This window comes from Ambystoma mexicanum, chromosome 9, assembly GCF_040938575.1.
Source record: "Ambystoma mexicanum isolate Mex_15411 chromosome 9, UKY_AmexF1_1, whole genome shotgun sequence".
NCBI classification, from domain to species: Eukaryota; Metazoa; Chordata; class Amphibia; order Caudata; family Ambystomatidae; genus Ambystoma; species Ambystoma mexicanum.
Window position 1 is genome coordinate 1,046,276,674 of NC_090931.1, and position 18,316 is coordinate 1,046,294,989.

The 18,316-nt window shown below is 41.9% G+C and overlaps 1 protein-coding gene across 1 annotated transcript in view; it reads left to right on the forward strand.

Moving 5' to 3' along the window:
* Positions 1 to 18,316, forward strand: part of FAP (fibroblast activation protein alpha) — a 1,146,500-nt gene that overhangs the window by 369,434 nt on the left and 758,750 nt on the right. The window contains exon 9 of the mRNA XM_069616321.1: positions 7,542 to 7,696. Within this exon, the coding sequence (XP_069472422.1) occupies positions 7,542 to 7,696 (155 nt within the window). The remainder of the gene's footprint in view (positions 1 to 7,541; positions 7,697 to 18,316) is intronic.

Sequence of the window (18,316 nt, forward strand, 5' to 3'; positions counted from 1 at the left end):
TAGCTGTGTTTGAGCAGTAGTCAGTGTATTAGCCTGATGCACAGGGGGTCCATAAGGAGTAGGCCCTTTTGATTCTTTATGATTACACGCATTTTTTCTTCCTTTGTGACTTGTAATTGGCATGCCCGTCTCTGTACTTTCAATGAGAGGCTGTAAGGCTTCCTTTGGTGCATTAGAGGAAACATGTGTGGAAGTGCCTGGATCATTTACAAGAGACTATTTAGCTTCCTGTGCAATGCTATCAAATTGCACAGAACCAGTATTTTTATTTTTTTTATTTGTCATTTTTGCTTTTTTTGTTTGTTTTTAAAATAGGTGGTTTTACCACAGATAACGGAGGCTGCCTATCTTCCTTCCTCTTTAGGGCGCTGAGAAATAGGTGCTTTTCTTTACGAGAGGTAAAGAATTGGCCAACACTGACTGAATCACCAATCTTAGCCTTGATTTTTTCATCTGGGGTCATTAATTCGGTCCCAGACTCCAAAAAAAGGTTGGTCAAAGCAGATGGACTATCCGGATGAAAAATTACATCCACTTCCAAATCCTCTTGCATCACTTCCCCTCCCGTTAGACATTCAGCAGGGTTGTTCTGAACAAAGAAGAGTAATTGTTCAATCTTCCCTGTATTCGTGCTGACCATTTGGCATAACTGGGCATGAGTGAGAATGTCGTGTTGTGCAGGAGCCACGGGAGCGGCAACCGTTTGGGCAAAGAATTGCGCAAATGAGTAGGTATTCAACCGAGTTGAGGGCATGTTAGCTAACAATGCCACTTGTTCATTCAATTCAGTTTGCGTAGCTATGTTTGCAAATTCTACCTTTACTATGTTGTCAGTTAATACAGGTGGTTGTGCGTCATTACTGGGATTTAAACCCTCCTTTCGGAGAGATTCAGCAAAAATGAAGCCCTCCAATTTGTTAAGTTTGAATAGTATTTGATTCAGTGACGACTTGCAATCCCTAAGTTCATAATGGGTGTATTCATGACCTTTATCAAGTAGGTTCAGTATGCTGTTAAAACTGGATACAAGGCCTCTAAGGACTGCAGGTCGCCTGAAGGGTCCAAGAGATCAAAGCACAAAGGAGGCATATGAGGCCTCAAGGTAGGAGAAGAGGCTACCGCGGCAGCCGATGGGGCTGAATCTATTTTAAACAACAGAGGCAACTCCATGGGTGGTTCCGTTAAGACTGGAGGGTTACTAGACATCACTGAGCTGGGGGAGATATTAGAGATATCCAGGGTCGCCTTTTCTCTACAATACAAATGAACATCGTCTTTTTTACAACTGGGCAGGGTAACTGGAGTAGAGGGAACATCCGACAGACGGACCTGTTTTTCAAGGGCCGCAAGAACTGCCAGGACAATGATGGAGTTATCGGATGGTGAAGTGTTTGCTAGGTCATTTGATCCGTCCCCCGTAATTGATGGTTCGTCCATTCGCATACTCATGAAACTCTTCCTGGAAGAGGACGGAGGAGGAACACCCTCCCCAATAGCATTTGTCCATTTAGGCATGGCTGGAGTTTCCAATTCCGCTTGCGATCGTGTATATGCAAATGCGACTTCATGACAGATTGTGTCATTTGCCGCTGCAGATGGCCAAACGGCTGGAATATTCTGTGCGACCTGATATTGGTCCATGTTTGCCGTCTCAACAATTGGAGAGAGATTAGGCAAGGCTATTTTTTTTTGTTTTTTAGAATTTTTGTTATTGACCACAGTTTTGCAGGGGGGCAGCCACTGCGTAAGGAGTAAACCATAAGGACTGTACTCAAATAATCCAATGCCCTTAAGGTTAATTTGATCTTGTCAAAACTCTTATGTTGGACGGATGTGTATTTTACAAGTCAAACCAGCCATTAACATAATGCAGTAAGTATTTCCTCCACCATTAGAAATCTTACCATTCATCCACTGGGACTACAGCGTAGCCTCAATGTCGACAATTTATGAAATTGGATATTAAGAGAGGATACAATAATACCTGTTATATGCAAACCCTCTGCAAGTGGGAAAGAGGGCTCAAAAGAATCCTAATTGAACACTATATTAGCCATTCAAACCTGTGGTTAAAATTTACCAACCTCCAATTTGCCCTGGGTGGTGGCCTAAATTTTAAGTTGTGGAAATGGACTTCAGTAATTAATTGGCATTAGAGTCTTTTGAACACCCAGCGCCCCGTGCACCGCAAACTGTAAACAGTTAACAGTACTTCAAAAGTACTTCGACGGTGCGCGCACGGGTGCGATGGATGCTCGTACTTTATGCAAGCCAGGGGGCGTGTCCACAACAGGGGGCGGGAAGCGTCACAAAAACACACCTTCGAAGAAGGAAGGAAAGAGAAGTGTTTTAAGTTGATGGACACTGTGTTAAAAATTTACAACAATCGTGACTGTCGAATGAGGAGGCATTTTTTATCCAAAAAAGAGGCTATACACCCTCGAGCTGTGCTCCCTCCCACAAGTACAATGTAAATACAACGTAAGTACAGCGTAAATACAATGCAGTTGTAAATGCAAAGTCCCCGCACACAACGTGAGGAATCACTGCGTGCACTACGTTCCGTGCCTCTCGTCTCGTTAGGGGTGTAGTTCTGATAAACCAACAGTCACCTTTGTTTTCTTTCCTTTGGTCAGGCAATGTGTGCAACCAATAAAAACTTCCTGGCAGGTCCAGAAGCCAGAGTCTCAGGCAGCTCTTACACAAACGCCGGCAGCTTCTAAGAGGTGTTCAGCAGCACCCGGTGCCAGTTTACAGTACTTCAAAAGTACTTCCACGGTGCGTTTAAGACTGTTGATACTCATCCAATGGTTTATTTCTTTGAGGCAGTTGGTAAGGGTTGGGTTTTGTTCTTCGCTAGTGCCGATTTGGTAGATGATTTTTGTGTTGTCTATGCAATTGCTGCAGGAGATGCTTTGGCTTTTGATGAGGTTGATGAGAGGGTCCATGTGGATGTTGAATAGTAGTGGTGAGAGGGATGAGCCTTGACAGACACTGCAAGTTGTTGTGCGGGGTGCTGAGGGTGTTAGCCAGGTTGTTTCTGTTTTTTCTGCCATGAAGGATTATAGCCAAATTAACGCTGTGGTGCCGATTCCTATATCTTCAAATCTTTTGATGAGTGTTTCATGGTGTACTGGGTCGAAGGCTGCTTAGAGATCAAGAGTATTAGTGCCAATTTGACATTGGAGTCTGCTTGGTTTTTAAGTCATCCCATAACAATAATAATCCAGTTTCCATTCCTCTCATGGGCCTGAAGCCAACATGTGCCTGGTCTAGTATCTGATTGTTTTCTACATGTTCCAGGACTTGTTCATGCACTTCGCTTTCAAGGAGTTTAGCCGGGCATGGGATATTTGAAATTGGTCAGTAGCTGGATAGGTCTTAGCATTTCCAGATTGGTATTTAAGGAGATGATTGATGGATGCTGATTCAAAGGCTTGTGTTGCTAGTGAGTGGTTGAGGACATTTTCTGCAGGTGTTTCTGGGTGAGTATAGTCTTGTATCCGTCTGGTGGGCAGCGGTCTGCTGGAGAGCCAGCTCTGTTGCTTTTGCTCACTAGGCTGTTGAATTATTCTGTCGAAATTGATGGGTAGTTGTTTAGTCTTGTAGATGGTCCCAGCATTGGCTGGTTTGGGCAGTTGTTGATGTTTTTAGGCAGGCTCTTAATGACTTGCTGGATGTTTTTTGTTTTTGATTTTGTTTTTGAAGTGGTCTGCAAGGTCATTGAATCATTTTTTTCTGATGGATTACATGTGTTGTTGCATGCTGATGGGTTTCTTAGCTCATGGATGATGTTACACATCTCTTTCTGGATGTTGCTTAAGTTTGTGATTCATTCATTGTAATATGCGTTTTTTTGCTTTCAGTAGTTCTGCTTTGTATAGTTGTTTCTGTCTTTGGTATGTGATTTGCTTCTGTTGATCATAGTTTTTCCTCCATTCTTGTTCCAGTTTCCTGTTAGTTTTCTTCAGTGCTCTGAGGTGGGGTGTGAACCATCTTGCCACTGTTTTCTTTGGTGAGTGGGTGAATGGTTTTTCAGGTGTAATGTCATCTAGTTGTTTTGTGATCCATTTTCGGATTGTCTCAGTTCTTTCTTCGATGCTGGATGAGTCCAAGACGGTGATCAATGATATTTTGTTTTACAGTCTGTTGGTTATGTCAGCAATGTTTAGGGGTTTCCAGTTTCTTTTCTGAATTAGAGGATTCTTTTTGAGGTTAGTTAATATTTGCGTTGGTGGGTGGATAACAAAGTGTTTTATGAGGTGGTAGCTCCTGAGGATTTGCATTAGGGTTGTAGTTATGTCCAGGTTTTTGTTGCAGAAAATTGCATCTAAGTTTTGGGTGAATCCATTTTTTTTTGTTCAAACCAGATGTTGAAAGCTCCTTTTATTATCAAGTGATCATGTTGTATAGTGATGTTCATGATGACCGCCATAAGTGTATTCATCAAAGTAGGGTTGTATGCCAGTGGTCTGTATTTAAGTGTGGTTGGTTTGGTGGTCTAAGGCTAAGTGCAAGAGGAGTGATTTGCAGTTTGGGATGTTTGATGGTGGTGCTGTTGTCATCTTTAGCTGTTACTTGTATGCAACAGCCAGACCTCCTCCTCTTTTTCCTTCTTGGTTGGCTTGTTTCAATTTGAAATTGTTGGGTAGTGAATTGTGTTCTATTACCTTGAAGTTTCGAGTAGCCAGGTTTCAGTGAGGAATGGGATATCTATGCCTCCATCGCTTAGTAATTCTTTTATTTCTGTTGTGTGCTATGACATTGATCTGGTGTTTACTAGATTGCATTGTATCTGTTGAATTCTGGATTTTGTTTGTCTTTTGATGCTGGCACCAGTAATTTGAGGTGTTATTGATTTGTTCTTCCATCAGATTGTACCTTTGGTTTTGTTGTTTCTGTTTCATTGTTGAGTAGGTCAAGAAGGTTGCATTTTGGATTGATGTTTTCTTCTGGGTCATCTTTCTGCTTGCCTTGACCATTCTTTGTGTCATGCCACTTTTTTATGACAAATGGTTTGTTGAGGTTGTTTCGCTCAGTTGTACTTCTGAGGATATCACATCTGTCTGATGTGTTTCTGGCTATGCTCCTTATGTGCTTACAGTTGTTATGGTTGGTTACTTGTGCAAGTGAGTGGTAGGTTGATAGGCATCATGGTAAGTGGAGTGGTTTTGGTCTTGTTCCAGCAACGGGTATCACTTCCGTTGCATGGGTAGATGTGCTATTTCTTGGTGTTGGTTGGTTCCCGGGAGTGGTGTTTTCATGTGGTTTGGTCGGTTTTGGTTTTTTCTTACTTGTGTGTCAGTCTTTCCTGGTATGGTGCAATTTGCGATGTGGGCTGGATGCTTGGGGGTTGGTTTTCTAATTTGTTTCTGAATTTTCCCAATCCAGTGGGTTGTTCAGGATTTCTCCTGGTGGATTGCCTATTTGTCCTCACAGTTTTTCTCTTCACTTGGGCGGTTAGTGCTATTCGAACACGGAGAAGAGTTCTCACGGGGTGTAGTTTGTAGAATGGTATAATAGGGCTATTCCAGTGGTCGAGCTGTCCAAGGGGCTGGACTGTTTCTGTTCTTAAACTGTCCCGTGGATAAATCTATCCTGTGGGTTAACCTTTTCCTGGGGGCTAGACTTATCTCGAGTGGTTGCTTTATCCCTGGTCTGAAAACTTATCCCAGGTCATGAAACCTTATCCTTGGGGAGGGTCTATTCCAGGAGTGGGGCTTATCCCAGGGGTGGGGCTTATCCCAGTGGCGAGACCTATCCCAGTGGTGAGACCTATCCCAGGGGTGGGAGCTATCACAGGGGCTGGTGCTATCCCAGGGGTGGGAGTTATCCCAGGGGCGGGAGTTATCTCAGGGGATGGAGCTATTCCAAGGCTAGAGCTATCCTAGGGGCTGAGCTGTTCCAGGGTTTGAGCTATCTCTGTACAGAGCTATCTCAGGGCTGAACTATTTCGGTGGCAGAGCTGTTCCTGTGGCAGAGCCATCTCAGGGGCAGAGCTGATTCCCGGGACAGGCTGTTTTATATTTTATTTAAACATGTTTATGTTTGTTTTGTTTTTCCCAGTGTGGTTTACCTGTAATAGAGGCCTCTTAGTGCGTGGAGCTTGAGATGGGGGGGTTCACCCAATGGCAGGATCTCCGAGTGTTGAGCCCTTACTGTGCTAGGATTTCCTGGTTGTAAGTCTCTGTAATAATAGTGTCTTGTTTTGTTGAATGGCTTAATGTGGCTTTAGCTTCCAGATGATTTGTGCTCACTTTTATGGGGTCTTGCAGTGGTATCAGGTTCACAGTAAAAACCTTACTGTGGTGGTTGTATCTCAGTTTCTGAGTCTCTTGGTGCTTGGAAATGCCAGCTTGTTAGAGTTTTGTTGTGTTATCGAGTTCACAGTGGCGAAAGCCTCTCTGTGGTGTCTGTATCTCATTCCCAGAGTCTTGTGGTGCTTGCAAAACCCGCTTTTTAGGGTCTTGTAATGGTGTCAGGTTCACAATTGCGAAAACTCTTCTCAGGGGGTTGTATCTCAATCTCAGAGTCTTGTGGTGCTTGTGTACCCCGGCTTGTTAGGGTTTTTATCTCAGTCTCAAAATATAAAAATTGTCGAGACTCAAAATAGGAATCTAAACTTGGAAACTTGGTCAGGCAAAATGCAAGTGCGGCAAAATAACAAAAGTGGCGGGCTTTAAAGCATCAATTTAAACTGAGAAGCTTAGTCTGGCAAAAAGCAAAGGTGGCAAAATAGAAACAGTGGTGACATCTAAAGCAGCATGCTAAACTGGGAACCTTGTCAGGCAAAAGTGAATCTGGCGAAATACAAACAGTGGTGGGATTTAAAACAGCAATCTAAACTGGGAAGACACATGTCAGAATGGCAGAGCACAACAGTAGCCGGATTCAAACAGCAAGCACAACCCTTGGAAAAACTCTGGGAAAAAATGCAAGGATGGCAGAGCACAACAGTAGCGAGATTCAAACAGAAAAGCCACAATTGGAAGCACTCTTGGGAAAAAGGCCAGCATAAAAGTTGGTGTTTATTTCCAATAGGTTTACTGTCCATAATACACAGATCGCCTCTGGTATGTTATGGGAAATGTTCAAATAGCTTGTCCCATTTCTTCAAAGAGGCTCTGACTTTCCCTAGATATATATTCATTTAAACGCGGTACCAGTTGATCAGAATGCAAATCATGGTTTTCAAATCACATTAAAGTACATGCAATGCATTGATTTTTAGACTGTTTTCTGTTCAATTGTCTCAAACATGACAAATAAAATGCATGCATGGGCTACAGATTTTGTGGTTAGACAAATTCTCAATAGCATTATAATAATTTAAACTCTTTTGCATTTGATACACATTGCCTCTCTGATCTTTTAATCTTGGCAATATGACCCTTGTGATCTGTGACACCAATGATGTCTATACTGTGTGACCCAACATGGTGAATGGGTTCCCACCAGGTTGCAGGGAGTAGGTGCTCTGTTTCAAGCAGGAAGAGCTACATATCGTAGTCTAATATTATTAATTCATTTTCTAATTCCAGAGGAAATGCTGGGCACGAAGTTTGCTCTCTGGTGGTCTCCAAATGGAAAATTCCTTGCATACGTGGAGTTTAATGACAGTGCAATACCAGTTATTGAATATTCCTTTTATGGAGAGGAACAGTATCCAAGAACAGTGACTATTCCATACCCAAAGGTGAGTTGATGTATACAATTAAATATGCTGCAGTTATATTTCTGTTTAAATGTATCCATAGGGCTAGTAAACAAGACAGTGGCTTTCAAAGGCCAATGGGCAGTGGTGTAAAGAGAAACATCATCATCTACTCATAGATAGGAGAATTGCCTTAGTGTTTGGGTTTCAGCTTCCCTTGCATAAAATCTGTTCCCCCTTCTGTAAGGAATGAAATAATACAGACATTTTCAATGAGCAGTCATATTCAGGAACAGTCACTTCTCTGTCCACTTCCTCCATGAATATTGATGAGACTACATGAACACACTGAAACTATAGTGTACATCTTCACCTTCACATTGTTAGATGGTCCTTTTCTTTAGATGGCTATTTATGCTAAACAAATGTTAATCACAATTCATCTACTCATGTTTCTTTGCACCACTAAACCTGATTGTTTAAGTCCAGAATACATTAGGTAGTCAGGGTATGAAATCATTTCCTTCCAGGACTTGCTTAGCATGATGCTCACAGAGAGAATGTCACATATCTCGAAGAATGATATTTAATCTACCAGCAGAACTGTAACAATTATGGTATGTGATATGCCTCAGGCCTCAGCATGACCTCTTTTTAAAAGTAGTCACTGAGGCAGCAGGCTGAGTGCTGTATTTAGGGACAGAACTCTCAGGTGACTTGTAATATCCTCGTACTGTACATTACAGGGGTATGTTATTTTGTGTAAAACCCCAAAAATTGAAACTGAAACATTAGAGATATTTTGTTTCTTGTGTTCACTAGAAGTAGAAATATAGAGAAAATAAATGGTATTGGAACATTTAGAATTTTACATACTTCCCTAGATTAGCCCCTGATAAGCTGTAGAGATGGACCTCAGGTCCTTCTGGATCTCCGAGTGTGAATGGACGGTGGTATAGGGATGAGCCTTCATGATAGGATACATCTTTTTCGCAGAGCGAGTCTACGAGCGCAAGGGTCTTCGATGGGGGTTAGGTCTACGAGCAGGGGTGGGCCTTGAAATGGCCCTTGGGGTATAGAGGTCCTTGAAGTATGGATAGACCTGTAGCCAGGGATGGTCCTCAAGACGGGATAGGTCTTGATTGCAAATGGGTCTCAGTTGGGGATGGGCTTTAGGAGTTGATGAATCTTTGCAGATGATCAGGGGTGGTCCTTGGGTAAGGTGCTAAAATGGGCTTAAAAATAATGTTTGGTAAGTTTGACTTAGGCTGTGGGGAAAAGTGAATAGGTGTCACTCATGTATAATGAGTTGATTTCACAACAGCGAGATTGGAATTATGTATACATATATAAAACGTTTTGATGACCTACTGATCAGCCCCAGGACAGGCCTCTGTCTGTTTCCGATAATACACAGTTATGTTTCAAAATCCAAGGAAATTCTAATGCTGAGCAAACTTGTATTTGCTATTTTGTGCCCTTGTGAGTTGTTTCGAGATTCGGTAGCAGGCAGAATTCTTACCTGAACTAACATGTAAGTTCAGCAGGCAGGCTTGAGTTTAATTGCCTAATCAGGTAGGCCAAATAAGAGCTCTAGATGCTCTAGAGATTTGGCAGTCATATAAAAGGCCTGGTTCTCTTTTCTCTGTGGGTTGTGCTTCGTTGGTAGAGGCTGAAACATGGTGGATCCACACTAGGAGAGATTGAGAGAGCTTTTACTATAGTCATTCAGAGAATTGTGTTGTGTTATAACGTAACGTAGCCTAATATAACATAGCCTACCAAGGTGTGATAATGGCATGACAATGCATGCAAGGCATATTTGAAGAATTGACTTCTGCCCTGCAGGAATCCAAGGGGGAGTAGAGGAGAAAGCACCTACTCATCCCTCACATTACTACAAACCAAGAGTGAACTCAATCAAAAAGGTAAAACAGGTACAGGTAAGAGATGTACCTGTTTTGCCTTTTGTGATAACGCCGGCCAAGAGAAGCTATACTCTCGCGGACATGTGAATGTGAAATAGTAGCAACCCAAAAAGCAAAGTACAACAGTTCAAAAATAAAGGAATGTCCTGTCAAGGCACTATAAAATATGTATACTTTAATCAAACATCTCATATGCAATTATAACTAAATATGCAATATTAAACTAAATAGAAAACACTACAAAACCCCACCCCTGTAGAAAAAACACTGAATATGCAAGATATAGCACTCTGCATAATGAGACGGGGGAGAAAAGGCAATAAAAAAAATTCTTCAAAAAGTATATTTTCTTGCAGCAAAAGTGATTAAAGTGATCAGGGGGCAGTTTTCAGTCAGTAATACCTTTGCAATGTATTAGCAGTTTGGCAAAACAGGCTTCTCGATAATGTACTGGCAGTTTGATTCAGGCTCGAATGCAGCAGTATCTGTGGTTCAGGTGGCGGGCTGGTGTCGAGCCAGGGACACACTAAAGGTTGAAGCAGTTCAAATCAATGCTCCAGCAAGGAGGATCCTAGAGCTTACTGGGTATGTTTCTGATACACAAAATATAGGGTCGCCCCTTGGTGTCGGTGTGTATTTGGGGCAGTATACAATATTAGACAAAAAGAAAAGAGAATCCACACTAAAAAATGGCACAATTTTCTGTCATTGTTCATTATAATTCTTCGAGAACTGTTCTGTGCTCAAAAAGTTCACAAGTAAGAAAACATAGATAAATGTCTGGAGTTTGTCAACATTTAATGATAATACAATAAATAATCACAAATACATACTACAATGACACTTTCTAAAGATTGAAGCCAAAAAAGTTATCACAATTACATATATATATATATACCAATACACAACAAACAGATAAACAAAAACGTTTTTTAAAAAAAGTTTTTAGAGCATGAGGAACACATACATTTGAATCAAGAAAATGATTAGTGTTTGTTTCTGTGTAGTAGACTTCCTTACTACTTTGAAAAGTATCAGGATCCCTATTCATGTACTCCTGATTAATGGTCTGTTATATTACATGATCAGTACATGATCATGTTTCCAATCTGCCAACTTGCATGTTTCTAAATCTAAACATTCTGGATCAGGTCTCATAGGTGTTTATTCAGAAGGATTGGCACTAAAAACATGTTTCGGCTTGCCAATGTTCACGGCATCTATGTTGAGCCTTCCTCAGGACAAATGGACCTCATAGTCCTAGAAAGGAGGGAGGCAGATATATGTACATGTCAGTGCTTCATTCAAGACACATTAATTCATTTTCTCACAGAGAACATTCTTTTAATAAATCTGCTATTAAATTAGAGAGCAAGTGTCTACGTAATACTCATGCTGTGCCTCTGACAGGGGTATGAAGAACGTGTGACCTTGTTTCCAAAAATGAATGGTCCCGCGGAGCGAGTGGACTGACCCTTGTAGTCACTTAATGATTTATGAAGTAAATAGCCCGCTAACTGTGAGGGCAAAAGTAAGGACATTTCTATTATTTACGAGAACATGGTGCCCAGCTAGTCTGTCACAATCTTTCATGATATACTATGCAAGAGCCGAAGTATGTCTGTACAATACCTTGGGTCTGAATCCTGGTGCTTGTTAACTGAGCTTCAAAAAAGTCTTATCTTTTAGTTTTTCATCTTTTTCTTTTATTTCTTTGTCATTCTCCTGTCTCGCAATTAGTATCACTGCGTGAGAGTGGAGGGACACTTTCAAATCCCAGATTCCTAAGCAACCAAATGAAGAAACCAAAAGCAACTGTTTTTTTAGGGTATCTTTAAAAGAACAGGGAATCATTTTATTCCTAAAACATTCTTAAATGGAGCTAGAGATACAAATGTTATTATATTTTAGTCATATAGCATTTGTGTGCATGTGAACATACAGTTGGTATACGCTAGTCTTAGTACCCCTTCTAGTGACAGGAACACTTTAGTGCACTTTCTGAGTGACCATCCCAAACATTTACGAGAAAATCTTCTGTATGGCCAATATCTCCGGAACAGAAGAATCTGCACGGATGTTTGTGACTTCTAAAATCATGCTACAGAACTGGACAATAGACTAGCGGAAAGAGGATACCCAAACCGCATTATTTTGCAATCAAGAAAAAGGGCAAGATTTCACAACAGGGAAGCCCTCCTGTCTCAAAGCGAAAATACCAAGGAAAGGGTACCCAGAACCACCTGTGTAATTAGACATGGGACACACGCCTCCCAAATTCGAAAATCAAGAACCACCACCACGGTTCACCTACAAACAGGCGAAAAACCTAAAGGACCAACTAGTCCATTCTAGATTCACCACACCAGCCCCAAGTCTGGGCCTGTGGAATGTAAGGACCACTGTCGGACATTTCCCATGTGGAAACTGTACTTCCTGCAGGTTCACAAAAAAGACCAAGGCATTTACCATCAATGCCTGATTATGGACATTACGTAGTCTGACTAATTGCAAGACAAAACAGGCAGTATATGTAATTGAATGCCCATGCGGCCTAAGCTATGTGGGCTAAACACTAAGACCTATTCACATAAGAATATGTGAACACAGATCTAGAATCAGGTGTAAAACACTTAGTGCCCCACTTGTCAACCGTTACATCGAGGCTCAACACACGGCAGATGACCTACTCTGGTGGATTGTGGACACTGTTGGAAACTCAGCCAACGTCATTGGGAGCCTTTTGCAGGAAGAGGCCAGATGGATCCATAGACTGGACTCGTTCCATCATGGTCTCAATGAGGAGTTCATTTGTTCAACATGAGGTGATTCCTCCTTCCCCCTCAAACTACAATATTTCACCAAGGGATATACTAAGGTGCTCTTTCTCTATTCAGTTTTGTCTGGTCTCAATAGTCCGACCATGGTCTATTCTAGCCTAACTAAAATGGGAAACACACAATGACCAACTCTCGGCCCACTGGAATCCTAACATTGACCTGTTAAACAATTAACAACAGTACATGTCATGATAAACTTGGGTGACTTTAGATGCAACACAACAAAACCTCAATTTGGAATGTGCAACACATCATGACCAACTCTTGACCGATTGGCATCCAATCATCGATCTGTCAAATATCCAACAACAGACCAACCCATAGCCGCCACCCAGGAGAATTTTCTCATATACAAATAAACAGTTTTCTCTCTGGACTTTGTAACTTGCAATTAGAAATTGCCCAAGAGAGGCAGCAGCGAGTGACTGCTGCCACGGCTAGACGTCATTTAACATTTCTGACAATGTCCCTGCAAACTGACTAATGCTGATGCTATTCTCGAGTATACAACAGCTAGATTTTTGCTGTATGCTTATGGAGGAGTTATTAACATTCACCTTATTAACAACATGGGCCTCGCGTTTCTTTTTGCCCCGCATTGCTCGCTGTGTCTCACAAGGACACCATTTCAGCGACCGAGCGCGAGATGCCACTTTGGTCACCATGGCAACACTTCCTTCGCTCCATCCCAAATATGTAGGTGGAACCATTACTACTGGATATATTTCCATTTTTGACGTTCCGATGCACCAACTGGAACCTATCACTAACCCTGCATCAACACGAGAATTCGCATCTCATTGCGTTCTATGAAAAACCCTTTCCTTTTGTTCTATTCATCCACAATCATTGAATAACTTCACCCTCAGGAACGTGTAACTACTGAATGGTAGCTTCCGTCCGCATTCAGCTTACCATGACGACGAGCTGAGCCATACCAGACGGTCCTGAACAGTCTTGTTGTTTGTGCTAACGTAGGCTGTTTTATTGCACCAAGCGGTAACCTTTGGCCTTGAACCACTAACCCCACTGATCAGCTCTTTCCACATAGTGCTCACATTAATCCATTGGAAGTCAAGCAATGGACTGGGAATTGCTAAATGTCAGCTGAAAAACATACTTGCAGATAATAATAGTGATTTAATAGTGACATCATTTTCTTCTTAAGGGGCAGCAATGAACAGACGTCCTTAGAGAAGAGTTCATTCAAACATAATTTGTACTTTTTGTTCTTGGTTTTATTATTAGGATAGTTTCTATGCTTATGTGAATCTCTTGGTGGATAGTTTCTGATTTATATAATACAAAAAAACAAACAAACAAACACAATAAGTAGACTTAGCAAGTTACTTAAAGAATGTACATCAGCTAAACTGATCTTTATCAGTTACCCAATATGCCCATTTATGAATACCATAATCCAAGCAATGATACCAATATTAATATTTTAGTATATGCTTTTTTCCTCAGTAATTTAAAAAGGAAAAAAAATATGTCAACCTATCAATTTAATAATAACGATGTTCCAGAAATGTTATAATGGGAGTAAAAGCGCTTTACAATTCTTGGATCTAAATTCTGGAATCCTGTATATATGCTTCTACAAACTGTTGATTATTAGTGGTATGCAAAGTAGTTCAGGAATGCGCCAACCACCCAACTGCCTTTCATACCTTTCTGGAGAGCCATTTGAAATAAGTAAAGGTTCAACTGGAAGTCATCAGTTACGGCCCTGTGAGGTGGAGCACCAGTAGCGCTATTCCCCACAGGGGCCTATAATGTGCTTCAAAGACCCATCGGGCTTGCTGGACACCCCAAGGCAGATGGGCATAACAGACTTGCCTTTTTATTTCCAAATCTCTTGTTCTAGAATGATAGTAATAAAACATGTTTTTCACTTCCTGGGGCGCTATTGGGGCGGAGGAAGTGGGAAGGAGAAGCCTGGGGATCATTGGGGAAATGGAGAATAGGCATGCTTTGGAGAGGTTGGGATGCTTTGATCATACACCCAAAATGGACATGTGAACATTCGCAGGTCACCAAACATTTTCATGCAGCATCTTCAGACAGTATAGCTGGCGTTGTGAAATGCCCAGGTTGGATTAGACCAATTTGATGTCAGTTTGTATCCAACGTGGCAATGTCAAGAATAGAAAGATGTGTTTGAGGACTTAAAATGAAAAATAAAAATTCACCACGGTTAAATAATTGAGAGCTCTGCATTAAACCATATACACATGTTTCTAATAGCTTTCCTAGGCTAATGGGAGGCACTTCGATTGACCGGCTAGATGTTCTGAGGCTAGAGAGCTAGAGCGAATCCCCTCAAAAAAGTGTCGGATTCCTCAGCACATCATCAAATAATCCCATAAGAAACAAAGCAGCAAATGTGAACACAAGGATTATTTCCATACGCCTGTGCAGAAATAGGCCCTCTTTTTCCCCATCCCAAAAATGTGGCTCACGAGCACATAAACCTTAGGGTTTTTATAGCGTTTTACAAAATGAACCTTATAAAGAAAAGTCAGAATGGTATATTAACAATGACTGCCTAACAGTACATCCTCTGGCCTTGTACAACGCCATTTGAGACATGTACGATTCTGCTCATCCTACCCACATAATATTACCATTGTCTCTAATCTGCCTTTTGTACTACATGTAATATAGCCTGATCCGAGACCTACCTGCCACGTCGCTCTCATTCTGATTGTCAGGCCGTGTGGCCCACCTTCAACGATGCAATTGCGGGTACCTGGTCTCTGGACAGAGCCTGACACAACAGTTGTAAAGCGTAATCGGCTCCTGTGTGCTTGCCAACCAATCGGCTGCCACACCACGCCACCTCCCTAAACACGACTATCGCTGCCATGTTATCTGGCATCCGTGCTGTGCTTTGCTCTATCCATGGCTCATGCAGGAATACAATGCTGTCTGCTTGGCAAAGGAGACTTTTTAGAGGGTTTTATTTTTAAATTATTCTGGCCATTCATCTGATAATTTTGAAATATACAGATAGGGAAGATATCGCCTTGAAACGTATGGCTTAGCATGATATTCACTAATACCTGTGGGTTCCCTGCATAATTTTAAGTATAAACATCATCAATATTATGAACCATCTTGATCAGGTACATTAGGAACACATTAAACATTGGAGGGGACCATGCTGAGCCTTGATGCACTCAACAAACTGGTGACTTGCTGTCTGGCGTATATGGCATGTGCATGATATGGAAGCCCTCACATGGAATTGGCAATGGCCCAAAATGTCGCCCTCACAATTACGACGGCCGAAAAGGCTGACTTTTTTTAGGCCCTCTTCCACCATATATATATGTGGGGGGTATGTAATGTAATGGTAATATGGGGGGGTGCTGGGGTCTTCCCCCGCATATGGATGTGGTGTAAATGTACAACAACAAAAATGTCTGCATTTTCGGCCATCGTAATTATAGTGGTCGCAATAATCACATGGATCCCATGGATCCCATAGGATTTAATCCATCTGATGGCCAAGCACCAGGTCCCTCTTCACTTCAAATGGGATAAAAGGGTTATGTGGCTGAAGTCGTGGATGGTCGCCAACAAAACAAGCAATATCAGCAGCCCAACACAGCCATTATTCATCTCCATCTTATCTTAAGCCATCCAATATGAAGTCAATTACTAAGTATGCGCATCATGGGGGTCTACAACCAATCCAAGTCTGGTCCAATAGAACAGTTGATTCAATGTATTCTTGCAGCTGTCCAATAACAGCATGTTCTAGTAGCTTGGAAGATAAGGTTAGATTTAAGATGGAAAGTGGTTTTCTATGCGCTTGGGGTCTGCTTCAGAGTTCTTCAGAAATGCAGTGAAGCGTGCCATTCTTAATCTGGCAGGCACAGACCCAGTTTGAAAGGGGTGGTTAATGAAGTTCTGAGGCTGCTTGGCAGTCCGTGGTAAGGTCATTAGTTGTTTGAAATGCTCAGGTGTCCATATTTTGATCAGTGATATCGAGTACTTACTTTTATTAATCAATTAAGCAAATGGCTTAGCCATGATCGTGTCAAAAGTGTAAAATGCAAAGGTCGGCACAGGAGATACGCTTTCTGCATAGAGACGTGTCAGCTATTGGGGTCCGACTTGACTGTGGTCTGGTTTCAACGTGTTAATATCAAAGATTTCATAGTCATTCTTAGCAGTTGTCAATTAGCTTTCCCCACTGATATTGTCCCTGGAAAAGTAGTGGATAATGACCTTACTTTTATGAGCTGAGGGCCTTTCAGTATGCACTGTGAACAACTATTGCCCAATGTATCATTTCTGTCCAGTGTGAGTGTTCCTTGTAATCTTCCACATAGCCTGTATCATCTTCTTTCAAAGTCTTAGTACATTATCCAGCAGATTACACAATGCATCCGTGGTGTTACTTCCCAACTATTCTGGCCGAGGGCAAGACGGACACTCAGAGGGTGGCCTAGTTACTCATTAAACGATCAGTCCAAAATATATCGCTATAAACTATAAGCAGACAAGGCAGGTGGGTAGTCTGCTTCTTCTGTAGTGTTCCCCTAGGGGCCCTAGCAGGCCAGCTAGGATCCTGTTGAGCATCTCAGTTAACAGATTGGTTTAGCTAGAGAGCGTGAGGTAGACATCTTGCAAAGGAAGAGGTGTTCACTGAAATCGATAATAGTCACTAAACATGCAGGTGAAGGGATCTTTTGATTACAATGACAAATCTAAAAACGATAGGAATTTTACATTCACTATAACTCACCCCTTCCATGCAAAATTCATTGCATAAAACGTTCTGCTGGGCAACAGCCAAAACCCCTTTTTCGTGCAGCTACCAATCCTCGGAATCTTGTCCTCCAGCTTCCAAAATTCCAAAAGACACACCTTCTGCTGCACTAACCGGTGAGACCCAAGTCTCCATAAATAGCAGACAAAGCCTGATGACTTGTCCCACGAAGATGTGAGGCTGCCTGCAGTCCCTGTGACACAGCCTGCATCCTAGATCTCTTCATCAACCATGAGGTCATGTGATACCTGCAAGGTAACACAACTACCTGGTGCCTCAGAAGCAGGCAGGCACTGCTCTTAAAATGATCAATTACCACCTATGGCTAAATGGCTTCCACTTCCAAATTCAGCCCCCGTGGGTGATCTTTGGTTAAGGGTAAATACAGATAAGGGAGGCTGCTATTTTGCCCCGTTTAGACTCTTGCACAGCTACATGTGCCTCACACTTTCAGCACCTCTTATACTCTTTGCACAAACGCCCTACACACACAACACACAAATCTCCAATCCACACAACATTTCCGCAGTATACAACCACCAATGGTTTACCATCATCTAGTGACATAACCCCATGTTCATCATTTCACAGGTTTGCATTACTCCGGTTGAGCATAGTTCAGACATGGTGCAGCATCCTGAAACACCGCCCCCCCCCCCCCAGCCCCATTTCTTGCAGCTGTTCACCACTGATTAATTACCCTTTTGCAAAGCATCTTTTCTGACACTTTGAAGACTGACTAAACCCTCTCACTGTTGAAGAAGTCTAGACACGACCAAGGAGACCATGCTATCTCCCAATAACACACCTATCTTGAATTGTTAAAGTAATGCGGCAACGAATTGCCCTCCATCTACACTAAAGACTCTCATAAGGCCATTGCCATCAAAGGTACCACTATATAATCCAATCCAGATGCAGCACTGAGCTGCCACCATCCAGGTTATTAACAACACGAGTCTCTTTATTGACTAAGAAGATCATTTTCTACAGGACCTGTTCAACCTCTCCACCACATCCTCAACAGCCTGGCCTCTTACATGGGTTTCTCTAAAACTCTTGGATTGTGTTCTAACAGGCAAAGGATTACCATCTCATCTAGATGTGA